General features: G+C 43.8%; 1 protein-coding gene across 28 annotated transcripts in view; it reads left to right on the top strand.

Moving 5' to 3' along the window:
• Nucleotides 1-20,807, top strand: part of kif1aa (kinesin family member 1Aa) — a 291,200-nt gene that overhangs the window by 103,448 nt on the left and 166,945 nt on the right. For 16 of the 28 annotated variants that reach the window (XM_080185355.1, XM_080185357.1, XM_080185379.1 and 13 more), the window contains exons 7-13: nucleotides 605-716; nucleotides 7,794-7,871; nucleotides 9,040-9,105; nucleotides 11,020-11,037; nucleotides 15,086-15,161; nucleotides 16,616-16,694; nucleotides 17,022-17,164. In XM_080185355.1, coding sequence (XP_080041481.1) covers nucleotides 605-716; nucleotides 7,794-7,871; nucleotides 9,040-9,105; nucleotides 11,020-11,037; nucleotides 15,086-15,161; nucleotides 16,616-16,694; nucleotides 17,022-17,164 — 572 coding nt within the window. Of the gene's footprint in view, nucleotides 1-604; nucleotides 717-7,793; nucleotides 7,872-9,039; nucleotides 9,106-11,019; nucleotides 11,038-15,085; nucleotides 15,162-16,615; nucleotides 16,695-17,021; nucleotides 17,165-19,185; nucleotides 19,225-20,807 lie in introns of all 28 variants that reach the window. The other 12 variants (XM_080185350.1, XM_080185352.1, XM_080185353.1 and 9 more) reach the window with 1 other exon arrangement.

The raw sequence follows: 20,807 nt of genomic DNA on the forward strand, positions 1-20,807 counted from the left end.
GAATGAGAGTGTGGTGAATTTAATCTCATCCATCAAGTGGTCAATGGAGTCTAAAATTGTGGGGTGCAGATGGATGGGGGCAGTTGTGGAACATGACGGCTGATTAAATCCTTTCGCTTTTCTCTTCGTGGATTAGGTTAAACTGACTCATAGAGATGATTGAGACACCCAGTCACTATTGCCCCTATATCACCTTATGAAAAACATTGTCTCCACGTCCACAATTGATGAAAATGTTGACTTTACTGTCATTCATTCGAGACTTTTTGCCCTTACATATGTAATGAGAAGTATAACCCTCTTGAACCCCATGGAAGAATATTGCCCCACAACTTTCGTTGTTACTTGTTTAATTATATTGGACTTATTGACATTTCACTAAATACTAATTTACCTGTTGTAGCATATTGACATTTATTAACTCTGACTCATCCAGAGAATATGGCCAGTAAAAGTCAATAAAAAGAGTATTAACTCTTGAATTTGAAAGATGAGGATAAAAGAAGTGACAATGTCAGGATAAGTGAAAGTGAGAGGCAACTCTGTGAAGAAATGCATGTGAAAGAGGGAGAGGTCACCCTCAGATTCTTTTCTCTCTCCTCAGAACGGTGGCAGCCACAAACATGAATGAGACAAGTAGTCGATCTCATGCTGTGTTCAACATCATCTTCACACAGAAAGCACATGATGCCACTCCAGACACATCCTCTGAGAAGGTAAAGGAAATTAATGGACTGAACCATTCAATTTGATTTTGTGTTTCTATAAAAACAGAAGAGCTAGGAGCAGGAGTAGACCATCTATCCCCTCAAACCTGCTCTGCCATTGAATAAGGTCATGGTTGACCTGGTTGCACATTTCATTCCACTTCCCTGCCATTCCTCTTAACCCTTGACTGGCTGAGTTGCAGATCAAAACTCTGCCTCACCGTCGTCCTACCATCAGCAACTGTTCCTTTCTAAACGTCTCTCTGTTTCTCTGTCTCTGTCTGTCTCCGCCGCTCGCGCCCTCTGGCTGCCCGCCGCTCGCGCCCTCTGGCTGCCCGCCGCTCGCGCCCTCTGGCTGCCCGCCGCTCGCGCCCTCTGGCTGCCCGCCGCTCGCGCCCGCTCTCCACTGCTCTCTCTCTCTCCACTGCTCTCTCGCTCATCTGGTTTAAGGACCTTGTTGAAATCTACCAGTTTGCCGACGTTTTTAATTACCGGTTCTCATAACTGTCTCAGTGGTTTGGTGACTATTTTTGTCTGAATTATGTCCCTGTGAAGCATCTTGTCATACATTGTGATTTAATACCTCCAAGTGCTATATAAATGCAAGTTAGCGAATTGAAGTGACTTTCCAGGCTTCTTGTTCCAGGTCATTGCATCAAAATTTGTGCTGTCAGGTAATTCCAGGTGAACACGTTTTGACTTTGGGACTGAAGTGGAGGAGTGGTATTCCCAGGGATAAGAGGTTATAGTTGAAAAGAAATGTTGGGAAAATGGATTCTTTCTTTTATTGAAATGGAGAAGGTTATAATCTAACAAACCCTTTCAAAATCATAGTGGGATTTGAGAGAACAGTTAGTGAGGAAGGTTCAGTGTTTGGTAAATTTATATAAAGGAAGGTGCATACCAAGGGCTCTCTTAAGGAATGAAGGTAGAAGTTAGAAGAAGTGTTTTTAGATGGCGAATTATTAGATCATGGAATTCTTTATGAGATGTGACTGGAGATGGAATCTGTAACAACATGGATGACATTCAACCTTTTCTGAAATCCAGTGCTAGATGAGCAGAATTTGCTCAAATTAAATATGGAGAAGCTGAAAGTTGTTTTCAGTTCCTGCCACAAACTCCACTGTAGCTACTGACTTCATCCCACTACCTGGCTACTGCCTGAACCAGGCTGCTTGAACTTTGTCAGTTTGATCCCAAGATGTGTTTTCAATCATGTATCTAACACCTGAGGCTTACTGCTTCTGTAATATGGCTGACTCCACCCTTAAACCAAGTGAGCGAGAGAGAGCGGTGGAGAGCGAGAGAGAGAGAGAGTGAGCGGTGGAGAGCGAGAGAGAGAGAGAGTGAGCGGTGGAGAGCGAGAGAGAGAGAGAGAGCAATGGAGGATGAGAGAGAGAGAGAGTGAGCGGTGAAGAGCGAGAGATGAATTTTGCTGCCAGATCCCTCATACCTTTGTTACCTCCAGACTTGACTATTCCAAAGCACTGCTAGCCTCCATACTCTACTCTTTGTAAATTGAGATCATCCAGATTCCTGCTACCCATGTCCTAGCTCAAACCAAATCCTCATTCATTCATCACTCCTGTGCTCATTGACTAAGTAAGAAATCTCACAACACCAGGTTAAAGTCCAACCAGTTTATTTGATAGTAATCCCACAAGCTTTCAGAAACAGTGTTCCTTCATCGGGTGTGTGGAAGATTCTGATCAGAGAAGGGCGTATAACGTCACACACAGTTTACAGAATACTGATTAGAATGCAAGTCTTTACAGTCAACATGCTATTCAAGTCTTAAAGATGCAGATAATGTGAGTGGTGATAGCATTAGCATAGGCTAAAGAGATGTGTATTGTCTCCAGACAGGACAGTAAGTGAGATTTTATAAACTCAGGCAAGTCATGGGGGTTACAGATAGTGCGACATGAACCCAAGATCCCGGTTGAGACCGTCCTCATGTGTGCGGAACTTGGCTATCAGTCTCTGCTCAGCAACTCTGCATGTGAAGGCAGTCTTGGAGAATTCTTACCCGAAGATCAGAGACTGAATGCCCGTGACCGCTGAAGTGTTCGCCAACGGGAAGGGAACAGTCTCGGTGCTCTACACCGACATCCCCCATGACGATGGCATTGCTGCAACTGCTTCAGTACTCAACACCGACAGCTGCCGGTTTCCAGATGCAATTTTACAACTCATGCACTTCATCCTGGACCATAATGTCTTCATCTTCAACAACCAGTTTTTCATCCAGACACACGGAACAGCCACGGGGGCCAAATTCGCACCTCAATATGCCAACATCTTCATGCACAGGCTCTGTGCATGACTTCTTCACCACACAGGACCTTCAACCGATGCTATACACTAGATACATCAATGACATTTTTTTCCTTTGGACACATGGTGAACAATCACTGAAACAACTACATGATGACACCAACAAGTTCCATCCCACCATCAGACTCACCGTGGACTATTCTCCGGAATCAGTAGCATTCTTGGACACACGCATTTCCATCAAGGACGATCACCTCAGCACCTCACTGTACCGCAAGCCCACAGATAACCTCACCATGCTCCACTTCTCCAGCTTCCACCCTAAACACGTTAAAGAAGCCATCCCCTACAGACGAGCCCTTCTTATACACAGGATCTGCTCAGATGAGGAGGATTGCAACAGACATCTCCAGACGCTGAAGCATGCCCTCATAAGAACAGGATATGGCGCTCAACTCACCGATCGACTGTTCCCACACGCTACAGCGAAATACCGCACCAACCTCCTCAGAAGACAAACACGGGACATGGTGGACAGAGTACCCTTCCTTGTCCAGTACTTCCCCGGAGCGGAGAAGCTATGACATCTTCTCCGGAGTCTTCAACATGTCACTGATGATGACGAACATCTTGCCAGGGCCATCCCCATACCCCTAATTTTTGCCTTCAAACAACCACACAACCTTAAACAGACCATTGTTCACATCAAACTACCCAGCTTTCAGGAAACAGTAACCACAACACCACACAACCTTGCCACAGCAACCTCAGCAAGATATGCCGGATCATCGACATGGATGACATCATCTCATGTGAGAACACCATCCACCAGGTACATTGCACATACTCTTGCAACTTGGCTAACGTTGTCTACCTAATACGCTGCAGGAAAGGATGTCCCGAAGCATGGTACATTGGGGAGACCATGCAGACGCTACGACAACGGATGAATGAACATCACTTGACAATCACCAGGCAAGACTGTTCCCTTCCTGTAGGAGAACACTTCAGCAGTCATGGGCATTTGGTCTCTGATCTTCGGGTAAGCATTCTCCAAGGTGGCCTTCATGATACACAACAGCGCAGAGTCGCTGAGCAGAGACCGATAGCCAAGTTCCGCACACATGAGGACGGTCTCAACTGGGATCTTGGGTTCATGTCTCACTATCTGTAACCCCCATAACTTGCCTGGGCTTGTAAAATCTCACTAACTGTCCTGTCTGGAGACAATACACATCTCTTTAACCTATGCTAATGTTATCTCCACTCACATTATCTGCATCTTTAAGACTTGAATGGCAGGTTAACTGTAAAGACTCGCATTCTAATCAGTATTCTGTAAACTGTGTGTGACTTTATATGCCCTTCTTTGATCAGAACCTTTCACACACCTGACGAAGGAACACTGTTTCTGAAAGCTTGTGGGATTCATCGAAATCATAGAAACCCTACAGTGCAGAAAGAGGCTATTCGGCCCATTAAGCCTGCACAAACCACGATCCCACCCAGGCCCTACCCCCATATCACTACACATTTACCCACTAATCCCTCTAACTATGCATCTCAGGACACTAAGGGCAATTTTAGTCCGGCCAATCAACCAAACCCGCACATCTTTGGATTGTGGGAGGAAACTGGAGCATCCTGAGGAAACCCATGCAGACACGAGGAGAATGTGCAAACTCCACACAGACAGTGACCCAAGCTGGGAATCAAACCTGGGGTCCCTGGAAGTGTGAAGCAGCAGTGCTAACCACTGTGCTACCGTGCTACCTGATTACTATCAAATAAACTGGTTGGACTTTAACCTGGTGTTGTGAGACTTCTTACTGTATTTATCCCAGTCCAACGCCGGCATCTCTACATCATGACTACTCATTGACTTACCCACTTAACCAACACCTCCAGTTCCACAATCTTCCAAATTATCAGCAGTCCTCCAATTCTGGCCTCCTGAGCATCATGATTTTAATCAGTCCACTATTGGTGGTTGAGTCTTCAACTGCCGAGGCTGTAAGCTCTGGAATTCCCTCCCCAAACCGCTCTGCCATTCTACCTCACTTTTCTCCATTAAGGTATTCTTTAAAATCTATCTCTTTTCCCCTTCAAGCCATTTACCATCCTGACTTGGAACTATATCACCATTCCTTCATTGTCACTGGGTCAATATCCTGAAACTCACTCCCTCACAGCATGGTGGGTGTACCTACACCACATAGACCAAAGTGGTTCAAGAAAGCAGTTCATCACCATCTTATCAAAGGCAATTTGTGATGGGTAGTAAATGTTGGGGCCCAGCCAATGATGTCATTATCCTATGAATGAATAAGGGAAAGCTTTTAGTTATCTGCCCTAATATCTCTTTATATAGCTCAGTGTTGTAATTTGTTTTATAATGCCCCTGTGAAGCACCTTAGGACATTCTATTCTGTTCCAAGCTGCTATAAGAATGCAAGTTGTTATTGTTTAGGAATTAGACCAGAAAGCTGTTTGTGTTATGCCTGTTCTTCACACACAATCAGCCCCCATTCTGTGATTATGCTGCTTCTGTCATTGCTAGGTCTGTTCTTCATTAACAGTTATTACTTGCCTCTGGCCGCACCTTACAAAGCATCAAATTCAGTTCTGAGCCTTGACACACAGTGACTGCCCCTGTTGCTGGTTAAAAAGAAAAAGGAGGCTTATGTCCAGATGAGACTTGAGGGCTCAGGTAGTGCACTAGAAAGCTTTAGATTGGCTAGGAGGGAGTTAAAGAGTGAGTTAAGAAGGGCTGAAAGAGGACATGAGAAGACTTTGGCTGATAGGATTAAGGAGAATCCTAAGGCGTTCTATAGATGTGTTAAGAACAGAAGGTTGGTTAGGGCAAGATTGGGGCCAGTTAGAGACAGCAGTGGGAATTTGTGTGTGGAGCCGGAAGAGATTGGAGAGGCATTGAACCAATATTTCTCTTCGGTGTTCACGCAGGGGGACATAAATGTAGCTGTGGAGAACACTGGGTTACAGGGTTGTAAACTGGACAGTATTGCAGTTGATAAGGAGGATGTGCTTGATATTCTTGAGGATTTGAAAATAGGTAAGTCCCCTGGGCCGGACGGGATTTACCCTAGGATTCTCTGGGAGGCAAGAGAGGTGATTGCAGAGCCTCTGGCTCTGATCTTCAGGTCGTCGTTGGTCACAGGTATAGTGCCAGAAGATTGGAGGATAGTGAATGTTGTCCCATTGTTTAAGAAGGGGAACAGAGACTTCCCCGGGAATTATAGACCAGAGAGTCTTACTTCTGTTGTGGGTACGGTTTTAGAAAAAATTATTAGGGATAGGATTTATAGTTATTTGGAGAGTAATGAATTGATTGGAGATGTCAGCATGGTTTTGTGGAGGGTAGGTCGTGCCTTACTAACCTTATTGAGTTTTTTGAGAAAGTGACCAAAGAGGTGGATGGGGGTAAGGCAGTTGACGTGGTATATATGGACTTTAGTAAGGCGTTTGATAAGGTTCACCATGGAAGGCTTCTGCAGAAAATGCAGATGTATGGGATTGAGGGTGATTTAGGTAATTGGATCAGGAATTGGCTGGCAGATAGGAGACAGAGGGTGGTGGTTGATGGTAAGTATTCGTCATGGAGTTCAGTTACGAGTGGTGTGCCTCAGGGATCTGTTTTGGGGCCACTGCTGTTTGTAATTTTTATAAATGATCTGGATGAGGGTATAGCTGGGTGGATTAGTAAATTTGCTGATGACACCAAAGTCGGAGGTGTGGTAGATAGTGAGGAAGGGTGTCTTAGTTTACAGGGAGACTTGGACAAGTTGCAGAGCTGAGCCGAGAGGTGGCGGATAGAGTTTAATGCGGATAAGTGTGAGGTAATTCACTTTGGCAGGAATAACAGATGTGTAGAGTATAGGGCTAACGGTAGGACTCTGAATAGTGTGGATGAACAGAGGGATCTAGGTGTATGTGTACATAGATCCCTGAAAGTTGGGAATCAAGTAGATAGGGTTGTTAGGAAGGCATACGGCGTCTTGGCGTTTATTGGTAGGGGGATTGAATTTAGGAGTCGCAGTGTCATGTTGCAACTGTACAAGACTCTGGTGCAGCCGCACTTGGAGTATTGTGTGCAGTTCTGGTCCCCGCATTATAGGAAGGATGTGGATGCTTTGGAGAGGGTGCAGAGGAGGTTTACCAGGATGTTGCCTGGTATGGAGGGGAGGTCCTATGCGGAGAGACTGAGGGATTTGAGGTTGTTTTCGTTGGAAAGAAGGCAGCTAAGAGGGGACCTTATTGAAACATATAAGATGATTAGAGGTTTAGATAGGGTGGACAGTGATAGCCTTTTTCCTCGGACGGAGAAAGCTAGCACGAGGGGGCATAGCTTTAAATTAAGGGGTGGTAGTTATAGGACGGATGTCAGGGGTAGGTTCTTTACCCAGAGGGTGGTGAGGGATTGGAATGCCCTGCCTGCTGCAGTTGTAAATGCGCCTAGTTTGGGGGCGTTTAAGAGATCCGTGGATAGGTTTATGGATGAAAAGGGTTTGGTTTAGGTTAGAGGGTCATTGCTTTTTAACTGGTCGGTGCAACATCGTGGGCCAAAGGGCCTGTTCTGCGCTGTAATGTTCTATGTTCTACCTGTCACCTAGAGTACAGAAATATTACACAGTGCTGTAGCTTTGGCAGAATTTGTGTTTATAATACAATTACAGTGCACACAGCAGAGAGTTGTACCGAGATTCAAGATGGGGAAGGAGTTAAAATCAGGAATATATTGTAACTTTTCATGAAATGTCTTGTCTTGTTTTCAATTTTTTTCTATAGGTCAGTAAAATCAGTTTGGTCGATCTTGCTGGAAGCGAAAGGGCAGATTCCACAGGAGCAAAGGGAACACGATTAAAGGTGAAAAATCTGTATCCATTCAGTTATTCTGATCATCCATCCATCTGTCTATTCAGTTATCCATCCATCCAGCTGTCTACTAAATCATCCATTTATCTATCCCACTCTTCCAGCTAATCAGATCGCTGTTTGTTCACCCGTTCATCTATCTGTCTTTTCATGAAACTACCACGTGTTCATTTACCCAGCTACCTGTCCACCCAGTCATCCATCAAGACATTGACAGGCGACCTATCTCTTCACCTGCTCCTTCATCCTTTCATCCACCTATTCAGCCACCCAACTGCTCACCTTAATGTGTTTGTCAGTATATCTGCATAATACTGTGGTCCAAGCTCTAACACCCTGTCTCTCTTATGCATTGATACCACAGCCGATGCTGTTATTCCCAATTTTCCTTCTGCAGCCAGTGGTGCACTAATGCAGACTTATGTCTGTTTCCAGACATAGCTAGTTACTCCTGGAACAAGTCATTAGCCTGTGCCTAGAGGCTTATAACTTGAGGGTGGCTCCACTCCACATCACTGGCTGACCAGGAGTTTTTTCCACTCTTACTGCCAGCCATTGGTCTGTTAGAAGGATTTTGGCATTCAATTTGTTGGACCACGTTATAATCCACCTTCCTTGGCCACCATGTCTTGGATAAGATTCAAACCCAGAACTTCTGGTTCAAAGGCGGGGACATTACCCACTGCATCACAAGACCTTCTTAATGCTGTTCTGAGTCTTGTCAATATTTCACATTCCTGTCTTGAAGGGTTTTGATGCACTCTTTGTGAACTTGGAAGCATGCCATGGAAGTATGTTGTTTGATAGCCAAGTTAATTTAATGTAAGTGCGACAAGTATCCCGGATCAAGTTGATGCCTTTTCACTTGGAATCATTTTGGATTCTGGACTGCATTGTTGTACCTCTTAAACGAGCTTCCATATAACAATTTAAAAACTACCCTGTATTGCACTGTTGTTTTGGTGGTAGCCTGAATGTGTAGCAATTAGAATGAACACTCTTATTTCAAATCATACCAAATAAGGCAGCCAGCAAATAATTTCTACGTCTGTTTGTTACATCTGTGTTTGTTTTAATTAGAGAAACAATACTAAATTGAACATTAGTTCAATTCTCTTTTCCCTGCTCTGTTTAATGGTTCTTTCCTTGTTTTCAACAGGAAGGTGCAAACATCAATAAATCCCTCACAACCCTGGGCAAAGTCATCTCAGCACTGGCAGATGTGGTGAGTGCAACCTGTTCCCTTTATTGGGTTATTCTGGAATGGTGTGGATGTTGTCACTTCTCCACGTTTAAGGAAAAGGCAGAAAATAATCAAGGAGCCTGAGCAGAATCCATGCCCAATGTTGCCAACTAATGTAGAGCAGCGATTAATTAAGTCAAAAAGATGTTCAAATCCATAACTACAACAGTAGGATTTGAGTCAGAGGAAGCTTAAGTTTATTAGTGTCACAAGTAGACTTATATTACTGTAATGAAGTTACTACGAAAATCCCCTCATCGCTACACTCCAGTGCCTATTCAGGTACACTGAGGAGAATTTAACACAGCCAGTTCACCTAACCAGCATGTCTTTCGAACTGTGGGAGGAAACTGGAGTACCTGGAAGAAACCTATGCAGGCACGGAGAGAATGTCTAGACTCCACATAGATAGTGACCCAAGCCAGGAATTGAACCTGGGTCCCTGGCACTGTGAGACAGCAGTGCTAGCCAATGTGCCACCGTGCACCGTTGTTAGCACTGCTGCGTTCTGGTCAGATCCTAACACGAGTACTGTTGCCAGTCTTATTTGCCAGGATACAATGTAGAGTGCCTAACACATGAGGTAGTACACATAGCTGATCCCATACATTTAAGAAATCTTTTAAACAAAAGAAGATGGCACATTTTTATAACACTGATTATGACCTCAGGATTTCCCAAAGCACTTTGCAGCCAGTTAAGTACTTTTTTTGGACTGTAGTCGCTATTGTAATGTAGGAGAAGTGGCAACTAATTTACACACTGCAAAGGAAGCACTAACAACTTTTTCTGCTGATGTTATTATAGAAGGAATATTGGACAGACCTGTTAGAAGAACTTTCCTGCTCTTCTTCAAAATAACATGATGGGATCTTTATATACAACAGAGAGCGGGATCTTTATGTAGAACAGAGAGCAGACAAGATCTTGGCATAACATTTTATCTAAAATACACCTCTGACAGTGCAGCACTCTGTCAGAGCTGTCAGTCAGGAGTTTGCACATTCTCTCTGTGTCTGTGTATTTCCTCCCACACTCCAAAGATGTGTGGGTTCAGTTGATTGGCCAAGGTAGATTGCCCCTTAGTGTTGGGGGATTATCAGGTAAATACATGAGGTCACGGGATACAAAGAGGATGGATGGGGTTGTTGTCAGTGCAGGCTTGATTGGTCGAATGACCTCCTTTTACACTGTAGGGATTCTATGATGCTATGAACTAGAATCAAACTAAGCTTTTGTGCTCAAGTCTTTTTCGTTGTGGGACTTCAACCCACAACTGAGTGAACCATGAACAAAGATGTGAAAAATATCAGCCTTTCCGCCTTACAGGGTGGATCTGGTAGGTGCTTTGATAGGATTTCACATGGATAAAAATAAATCCAGAAAACATAAATTGCAAGAATAGGATGTTCTGCTCTAGAAAGTCAGTTGATGAAGTATAGAACTAGAGCTGATCCTTACATACTTTTATATTTATTTACAGAGTTACAAATTTCAAACATGCATCTCCTGACCCAGAAACTACAGTTTTAGTTTGTGCCTGAACCTATAATAAATGCCCAATTAATGTGCACTACCTGCATTTGTTAAATACAATTAATGTACAATGAATAATTAAGGTACAAGGGACACACGCTAAAAGTAGTAAGAGCCAAATTTAAGACTGATAGCAAGAACCGATATCATCATATTAAAAATAGTACTTCTGAACAGATTCTCCCAAAAAAAGGGATCTTGATTGTGATGATGAGGCTTGGTCACCATTTTGATGTCTTTTAATGGTCATCTTCTCACAGCTTCTGATTAGACCAGTAATGTGCTCTAATTGCTGTGGAGCAGCTGCAGTGATGTACCATGTGCTATTCAGTGAATGTCTTCTTGTTCTGTTTGTTACAGGATTCTGGATCAAACAAGGTACGGATACTACTCTCCACTCACATTAACAGGGTTTTAGCCTATGCTATCTCTCAGTTCACATCAAGATCAGGCCCAACAGTGATATCCAGATAGTAAAGTAAAATAAAATAACCTGGCAATGCTGGCAACTTGGACTCATCCACAAAGAGTTCAGCACCTTGGTGAGGTACAAGGGGGTAACTGATGCCCGTGGAGTTGTATCTTAGCAAATTCAGGAGAGGTGCTGGAAAGGAGGGGAGGAAACATTGACTGTGTGTCTGTGTGAGAGCTATAAGTCAGCTTAAGCTTCACAGTTGTCAAACAAAGCCACATTGCTTTCAGTGTGGATATATGTTCCAAACCTTTTTATATAGGGCAGAGGCTGAAGAACTAAAGTGGATAATTAACATTTGAGCCAGGATTTCATGGCCACACCCACCCGGTGGGATATTACGATCCCACCAACGTAAACGGCAATTTAAACAGCCCACCGGATTCTCTGGGGTGGGAGGAAAATGCACCATGGTGTAGCTGGTAAATCCTGGCCATTATGTCACTTCCTGGCTGGAGGTAGGGTGAGGAGTTCGTTTGTGTCTCCTGAATATGTCTCTTCTGGGAAAGTGGGGTCTTTGCTCTTTTGTGCATCATTTTCTTGCGGTTTAGTCTCAGACTAATCCTTTAGGTGATCCCCTCGTGCATTTTATTTGAAAAAGTACTTTAATTTGTGAGATTTTAAGTTGAGTCAGTATCCGTGCCCAGGGGTTTAACGCAGAATATTGCTCTCTTTTGTCCTGGTGGTAATCGGTGACCTCAGAAGATCTCTCTTTTTTGGAAGATAGGAAGAGTAACGCTGCACTGGACTGAGACCAGAAAATGCTGGAAATACTCAGGCAGCTTCTTTGGAGTTACACAGCATTAATAGGCTATTAACTTACCCAGTTAAAATCAGGCCCAGTGTTCCAGCCTAATATCCTTTAACTATTTAAAAGTAAAATACTGCCAATGCTGGGAATCTGAGACAAAAACAGAAAATGCTGGGAAATCTCCACAGTTCTGACAGCATCTGTGAAGAGAGAACAGAGTAAATGTTTCGAGTCTGGATGATCCTTCGTCAGAGCTAAGATCAAAGAAAATCAGAAGGGATTTATACTATTAGGGTGGTGCTGGGGGGCAGTAATTGAACAAAGGCAATATAAATGATGAAGAAGGCTGAGAAAAGTGCTAGAAGTGTCCATTAAGTGATCAGAATATATGAATGGCAGAAGGCGTACCAACTGTTAAGAGACTGCCTGAGGAATGTGGCAATTGCCTTGAAATGTGGGATGGGGGAAGAGAGTGTTGGGGGCAAGATGGGTATCGAGATGGAAAAATGGAAGTGAGAATGAAGGATGATAAAAATGGATGAATGAAATGAAAAATTTAAGTAAAATAAATGGAAATGGGGTGAAGATGGAGGGGAGAGTTCATACTCTGAAGTTGTTGAACTCAATGTTCAGACCAGAAGGCTGTAAATCGGAAGACGAGGTGCTGTTCCTCCCATTTGCATTTGGGGTCACTGGAACATTGCAAAAGGCCAAGGACGGACATGATGATAGGAGAGCAGGCTGGTGTGTTTAAGTGGCAAGCGCCAAGAAGGCCTGGGTTCTGCTTGCGACAGACCAAAGGTGTTCTGCAAAGCAGTAAACCAGGGACTGGAACACAGAATGCTCCACATAACCCACCAAGAGACCAGCATAACTGGGACCTATGTGGGTGCCCATAGCCACACCTTTATTTGGAGGAAGTGAGAGCGGTTAAAAAAAAATTGTTGGGTGAGAGAACCAGTTTAGCCAGACGGAGGAGAGTGGTGGTGAATGGGAATTGTTCAGTCTTCTGTTTGAGGAAGAAACGAAGATCTGTGAAGCTGTCCTGCTAGGGAATGGAGATGTAGAGCGATTGGACATCCATGGTAAGAGGAGGGGCTTTGGGCCAGGGAACTGGAAATTTTTGATATGGCCTAGGGCTTCGGAGAAATGGATGTAGATGGGGAAGGATTGAACAAGAGGAGAAAGAATGGAGTCAAGATAGGAGGAAATGAGTTCAGTGGAGCAGGAACAGGCTGTTTGTAAATTTTGGGAAGGAGGTATAAGTGGGTTATCCAGGGTTGGGAGGCTCAGGTTGGAAGCAGTGGAGGGAAGATCTCCGGAGGAGATGAGGTCATTGACAGCCCTGGAAACAGTGGCTTGATGTTCGGTGGTGGGGTTGTGGTTTAGGAGGAGGTAGGAGGAGGTGTTAACAAACTGCAGATTTTCCAGTAGTTTCTAAACTTAACTCATTTAAGAAAATAGAAAATTGATAGTTGTAACCTCAGCATTAAACTGTTGTGTGTATAATACCGTATTCTTATGTCACAATGCTTTTTCGGGTCATCCACAGAAATTGCTAACCCAGAATCTCTCTCCAGTTGGTTTTCCAGTTGAATCAGACTGGCTCAGGAATAATTTACAAAGCACAATTGTGATCAGGCAATTTAAATTTAAATGCCATAGAATACTCAAATATAAGGCTGGAATTCTCTGGCCATTCACACTGGTGGAATTCTCTAGTCCTGCCAGCGGCATACCCCTTGCTGCGAGTTTCCCAGTGCATGGGATCCTTGAATGGGAATTCCCTATGACAGAAGTGAGACTAAAGAAATCCACCACGAGCGAATATTGCTCTGCTGAGAAAAGTGCTGACGGAAGGCCAGAGAATCTTGCCCTACGTTTTCAAACCAATTCCATAAGATGCTTGTGTTTTGAATTGAGAGGCATGACTCTACACTTGAGCTCAGTCACACCCTCATACCACATTGCATTAAAGTAAATTGGGAAATGTTTTTCCATGTGTAGCTGATGTTGTAACACATCTGGATTGGATTTTCCAATCTGGCTGGAACGTCACCACTGGAGTCAAGCGCACTCCCAGCTGTTTTGGTGAGTGTTGACTTCAGCAAATGTTCTGGGGTCAGACAGGTTTCAATCTATATTTGTGCTTTATTTAGTAGGGAAAGGGAAATATCTGCAGCATCTGCCATAATGTTGCTAAGGCTGTAAACATTGGTTAAAGTCACTTATTAAAAATTGTTTCCTAACCTCCCGCCTTGCGTCATGAATTCAGCTGTACTACAGTAAATTACCCCTGCATTGCGAATGCGTTGATGCTGGGAGAGCCATTGAATGGGCATTCTCATCATTAGCATCAAATTTAATTATGTCTACTGAAAATGGGAGGTCAGATTCAATGTCCACTATCATCATTTTCAGAAAGGTAACCCGGGAATGAAGCTGAGTTAGTAAATCAGCTCCTGATTCTCCTGCCACAATGATATATCAAAATCAGCCAGCAGCGTTTGGGAAAATGTTTATGTTAAGCATTTTCACTAAATCCACAATGATTTCCAAAGTTTCTCTCCGTGCCATCTGAGATATTTTCTCCAGCAAAGGTGATATTGTGGCCAAGTGCCTACCCAGTTGAGTTAAGCATTTTGAGTAAATCCACATTGAATTCCAAAGTTCCATTCAAAGTAATTGAGTCTTTTTTGCCAAAAGACGGATATTGCAGCAAACTGTCTATGTTGATGTGTTAAGCATTTTCACTCAATGCGCAATCGTTTCCAACGATGCCATTGCATTGTCCTGCTGTATCACAGTGCCCATGTCTCAGTTAGACAGGTTGGTTCCAGAAATACTACTTTTGTCAGTTAAAGTCCTGATCTAGAGAAAGGAAATGATTGGCCTCAGGCCACTGATTTGTGCTGGTGAGGCCTGCAGAAAGAGGATGGAGTCAAATTGGAGACTAAATCTTCACCATTCCTCACCCTCAGTCTGCTGGCACTCACCACAGAATGACACAGACGGGATTGGGCAGTGGTATTAGTGCCTGCACCCCACCAAGGAGTCTGGGCCTGAGGGAGAGTTGGAAAGGCAAAAACCACCTCTGATTTGTGTAGACGACCTATGCTTTATGCAATTAAACTGCTGCTTTTAATCTAAGTTTGTTCTTGCATTCTGTTTATTAATTTGTTTTCTTGTACAACACTAAACAGAACAAGAAAAAGAAGAAAACTGATTTCATCCCATACAGAGACTCTGTGCTGACATGGCTACTGCGGGAAAATCTAGGTAAGAGAGCTCCTCTCTCCGTACAACAATTTAATGAGAATAGCAGCTAACTAGTGGATGCTGCACTATCTACCATTTGCTAGGGCTGCTATTAATAATGCTTAGAAACAGCTGCCAAGCAGCTCTGTATAACATTGTATGTGCTTGGGCTGATATTTGCCAGTCCTGTTAATGGCGAGCCCTCGCAGCACATTCCACGTGATAGAGGGTGCGGAGCATGCAAAACCTCATTAACATTGGCGGAAACAGAAAATCTCATCACTGGCTACTAGCGGATTGCCTCCGCTGGCAAAACATCCTGCTTGTGGGTCCTTTCACCCTGAGACTTTGACCAGGATTTTATAACGCCTCTCACTCAGTCATATTACAAACCCGCCAAAGTAAATGGTAAATTAAATGGACCAGCACATCCTTTGGTGGGGAGATAGAACATGGCTGGGTTGTAAAATCCTGTTCCTGGAGCCCTATTATAAAGAAAACTTGAGAGGTAGCACCCCCCCATGACTTCAAGACATATTGAAACATTTTGCAACCACAGGACTTTTTATTTGAAGGGTAGTCACTGTTGTAATGCAGGATAAGCTATGCTTTGGTAAATGGGGAGGGCAAATGAGAACTCGGCTTAGTGTCTCATCAGAAGAAAAGCCACTTGGACCATGCGGAACCCTTTCAGCACTGCACCAGGGAGTCTGCTGAAGTTTCCTGATCTGACAACCTTCTGATTCAGAGGCAGGGGCTCTAACACCGAGCACTAATGAAATGCATTTGATCAATCTCAACATGTTTGTTCAGTTCATAGAAATTATCATAGAAAGCCTACAGTGCAGAAAGAGGCCATCGAGTCTGCACTGACCACAATCACCCCCAGGCCCTACCCTCATATTCCTATATATTTACCCACTAATCCCTCTAACCTATACATCTCAGGACACTAAGGCGCAATTTTTGGCATGGCCAATCAACCTAACCCGCACATCTTTGGACTGTGGGAGGAAACCGGAACACCCAAAGGAAACCCAAGGAGAGTTGTAGCACTGTTTAATGTTGCTGGATGGTCTGTATGAGAAGTGGGGCAGGGGGAGACATTCAAAGGTCTAACAAGGTGCATTGAGTGGGCAGTCACAATGGAGTTAATGATCCACCTGTATATCTGTAAGGTATATGCTGGAAGAAGTATTTAAACCATGCAGTGCCTGTTTAATATGTGTTCATAATTGCTGTTGCTGTTAGGGTGGCTGGAAGCGCTTACAACCTCCTACCCTGAGGTTTGGCAAGGCAGATGAAGCTCAGCCATTGTGCCACCCACACCACCTACTAGGGCTAGCATTGCCATTGGTTGTGCGGTCAGAGGCATGGTGGCATGATGGCAAGGCCGAATTAAAGAATCAAATTGTTAAAGTTGAGAAAAGATGAGGGATCAGTGGCACTGGCTTTAACTTATTGCTTCTCAACAGGGGGAAATTCTCGGACAGCCATGGTAGCAGCCCTTAGTCCAGCTGACATCAACTACGATGAGACGCTGAGCACCCTGAGGTAAGGAACAGAGAACTCACCCAAGCTGATGGAAGTGTTAGAGGGAGGGAAGAGTTGGGTCTTAGGCAGAGGGAGAGGTGGATTAGAGAAGGACTGGAGAATTGGTTGGGGCAATACTGGGACTGGGTTAAGGGCTTGGAGGTGGAAGGGGTAGAATTAAGGGCTTGGTCAGATAGGAACTGTGTTTGGGAAAGGAACAGGATTCCAGTGGGGTGAACGTAATGATGCACCTGATTGAGTTGAGGACTATTTGCTGTTCCCTCCACAACCTTTTTCTTGGCCCTTAAACAGCACAGCAAACACTCTATGCTTTCTTCTGCTGCTTAGGTACGCTGATCGTGCTAAACAGATTCGCTGCAACGCAGTCATTAATGAGGATCCGAACAACAAGTTGATCCGAGAGCTAAAGGATGAAGTGTCTAGATTGAGAGACCTACTCTGCACACAGGGACTGGGTGACATTATCGATCGTAAGCAACAGTGTATCATTAAGTCACAGGAAATGTTAGAGTCTGCCCCACTCCAACCGTCTTTACCCCTGCCCTCTCTAAAAACACGTTTTAACACCATCATTGCTCACAGGTAATCTCAGGTAGTGGGTGTGACTGCTCACTGCCTGTTTTTGAGGTTTAACCGGTTGTAGCTACGTAGGAACTGCTCAGGTCACCAAAAGATTTCAGCCTATAACTCCCTGCCTGCCTGCCTTTCTTTTTCAATATCAAGATTGTTTTATGTCTCTAACTCTGCAATACCTGGGGCTAGATTTTTCAGAGTGTGAAGACTGCTGGTGGGAGGGACCCAGGTGTGGAAGTCCTACCCCCATTTCTGACATTTGATTTGTGCCTGTAGGGGAAAGGGTGAAGAGTGTGATTTACACGAGCCTCAACACGGCCACTTGAGTTCAGCATGAGTTCAAACAGATCCCATTTTGGCTGTTGAAATGGCCTTAACCTGGAGTGTGGGAATCACAAATTAATGGAGTAAACGTAAAACTATTACAAGGTGGATAATTTCTGTATAACAGTCATAATTAGAAAGGTTATTAGTCCCTTGCTGTTTAAATTTTTTTTTTTAAATTGCAGCTGTCACTGGGCATTAATAAGAACCCTCTGCTGCATTGCTTCAATTGAAAGACCATTCACTGTGGCTTAGAAAAGAACAGTAGCACCTGGCCATGCAATTTCAATAGTGTTCTTTGTTGAATTTTCTTCAAGGCCTATTGTTATGTTGTTATGAATGCTTGGCTGAGTTTTAGAGGCTACAATTATTTCTGAGTTCATAATTTGGCTCAGAGTGTGGAGAAGCTGTAAAAGGATTAGCTAGCTTCTGTATTGGGTCTAAAAAGGTATTTATTTCTAATTTGACTAAGTACTTGGGGAGATTTAAAAGCTTTGAATGTGTTCCGTGAATGGGAGTTTTTCTTCACTATCAAGTGCATAGGAGTAGAGCCGAATTAGATTGTTAGAAGTTTCTGATAAGGAATGAGGGCTAGAGGGATTAACAGCTTTGGAAACAACTGGAACCATGTCCCAGGAAACTGAGGCAGTCCTTTTGACCAGCTGGCCTCGATATCCATCCATCCTCGTAGCTGCTTACACATTGTTTCCGTGGTCAGCAGGCCTAATTCCATCTCCTACCCTCATCCACAACTTCCCCCTCCCCAGAGTAAAAACTGTGTGACTCTACTATTATAATGTAACATTAATATTTTAATGTGACATTTTATGTGTGTGCTACTTTCCAATCTCTATTATGTGTAAGATCACAAAAGCTCAGAACATGGATCTCTGATTGAAAGTAATTGGGAGCCACTAGTTTCACTGAAGACAGTTCCTGAGGTACACTCACATATGGGAAGTAAATCCCAGAATTCTGTCTCTTGCAGTTCCCGCTGATCCACAGGAAGGATGGCACACCCCCCACCCCTCTACCTGTAATCTCTATAGAATATGCATCTGAAGAAAATCTTAGCCAAAGCTTCATTTAAAAACAGGGGCTGAACATGTTAAACAATATCCAAAGGAAGGGCTGGTTGTCAATTCCATTGTAGATACCCAGCCAAACCGCAATGAATTGAAAAGCGAGTGGCTGAGGATTCCTACACTGTTTCCTTCCTATGTGCAACTAATGTGCTTCAAGTTTGTGGAAAACACTTAGCAGAGTCTCTGCAAACACATTGCACGTAGCAGTGAAAGGAATCTTTGCAACTATGTGGTCAAGTCAGTATTAAAGTGGGATGGGAGGGATTGGTTTATTTACAGAGTTTTGTTGCATGTTGTCATGACCTCCTTTCCTACCCCTGCCCCTTCCTGCAATTTCTTCAAACGTTTTTCCATCTCTTCATTGTTTCCCCAGAGCCAGTTTCCTCATTGAAATCTGTTTTATAAAAGCAAACGCACGTTGTTTCCTTCTTTCTGTGGATGTGGTTGTCAATCTGTTTTCTGTACTCTGACCTCTCACCCTTGTTTCTCTCCTTTCTCTGATCTCTCAGTGACTCCGGTGCCTGATGAAAAAAGAAGCGGAAGAAAATGTGTGTAAATAGTTGGCGTAGCACAGTAGCAGCTTGTGATGCTTTCCTCACATGCACGTGCACACGCACCCATCCCCACCCCCCACCCACACCCCCTCACAAAATAGCATGAGATAAAGAGCCTTTCATCCTCTTGCCCTGTATTCATTGTCAAGACCCATGTGTGGGCACAACATTGTTTAATTCCCCCATTTCCATCAAGGATCAATATTGCAATCAGGAGTCAGAACCCTGGCTGATTTACTTCTGTTGATAGCAAGGGAAGTGAACGTGACCTGTGTATAGTTCTGATTCAAGTTAGCACTGCTGCTTCACAGCTCCAGGGACCTGGGTTCGATTCCCAGCTTGGGTCACTAACTGTGTGGAGTTTGCACATTCTCCTTGTGTCTGCGTAGATTTCCTCCGGGTGCTCCAGTTTCCTCCCACAGTCCAAAGATGTGCAGGTTAGGTTAATTGGCCATGCTAAAATTGCCCCTTAGTGTCCTGAGACGTGTAGATTGGAGGGATTAGTGGGTAAAATACGTAGGGATGTGGGAGTAGAGCCTGGGTGAGATTGTGTTCAGTGCAGACTCGATGGGCCAAATGGCCTCCTTCTGTACTGTAGGGTTTCTATGATTTCTATGATAACAGCAGTATAGATGTGTGCGTGTATGTATATGTTTGTGTGTTTGTTCATGGCTTATCTAACACTCACTAAGTCCACTCTCCTGCCTTACCTCTGTAACCCTTATTTCACTATTGATTAAAAACCTATTGATCTCAGCCTTAAAAATGTTCCAGGACTTAGTCCCCACAATTAAATAAAAGCAAATTACTGCGGATGCTGGAATCTGAAACCGAAAGAAAAATTGCTGGAAAATTTCTGAACTCGTTCTAGGTTAAGCAGCATCTCACTTGCACATTTTTCAATTTGGTCTATTGCATTCACTGCTCCCAATGTGACCTCCTCTATATTGGATACCAAACGTAGATTGAGTGATCACTTTGCTGAACACCTTCATTCTGTGCGCAATCAGGACCCGACTTTCACTTTAACACATGATCCTGCTCCCATGCCCATATGTCTGTCCTTGGCCTGCTGCAGAGTTCCAGTGAAGCTCAACGCAAACTGGAGGAACAACATTTCATCTTCCGGTTCGGCCTTCCGGTTTCAACATCAAGTTCAACAACTTCAGATGATTAGTTCTATCCCACCTTGACCCCTTTGTTTTGATTTTATTTAACTTTTAACTGTTCTCTATCATTTCTTTATTGTCTTTCTTTATTCCCCCCCTTCCCCCTATTTTGTCCTCTCTTTCCTTACCTTTTCTCTCCCCTTGCTTGCCTTTTCCTTTTTTTTTTCTTAATTTTACCCCGGTCCCAGCTATCTCCCTCCTCCTCTCACATCTTCATCTGATTTCAGCTTCTCTGCTGTTTGGCCATTCACACCTTCTATTCTCTCTTTGGACTGCCATTAGCAGCTTTTCCCCTTGTTTCTATGGCTGTAACTCATCCTTCATTCCTTCACCGTACAGTATAAATATCTCTCACTTACTATGCCTTTTAGCTTTGACAAAGGGTCATCTGGACTCGAAATGTCAGCT

This window comes from Carcharhinus amblyrhynchos, chromosome 3, assembly GCF_965287045.1.
Source record: "Carcharhinus amblyrhynchos chromosome 3, sCarAmb.v2.hapA, whole genome shotgun sequence".
Taxonomy (NCBI): Eukaryota; Metazoa; Chordata; class Chondrichthyes; order Carcharhiniformes; family Carcharhinidae; genus Carcharhinus; species Carcharhinus amblyrhynchos.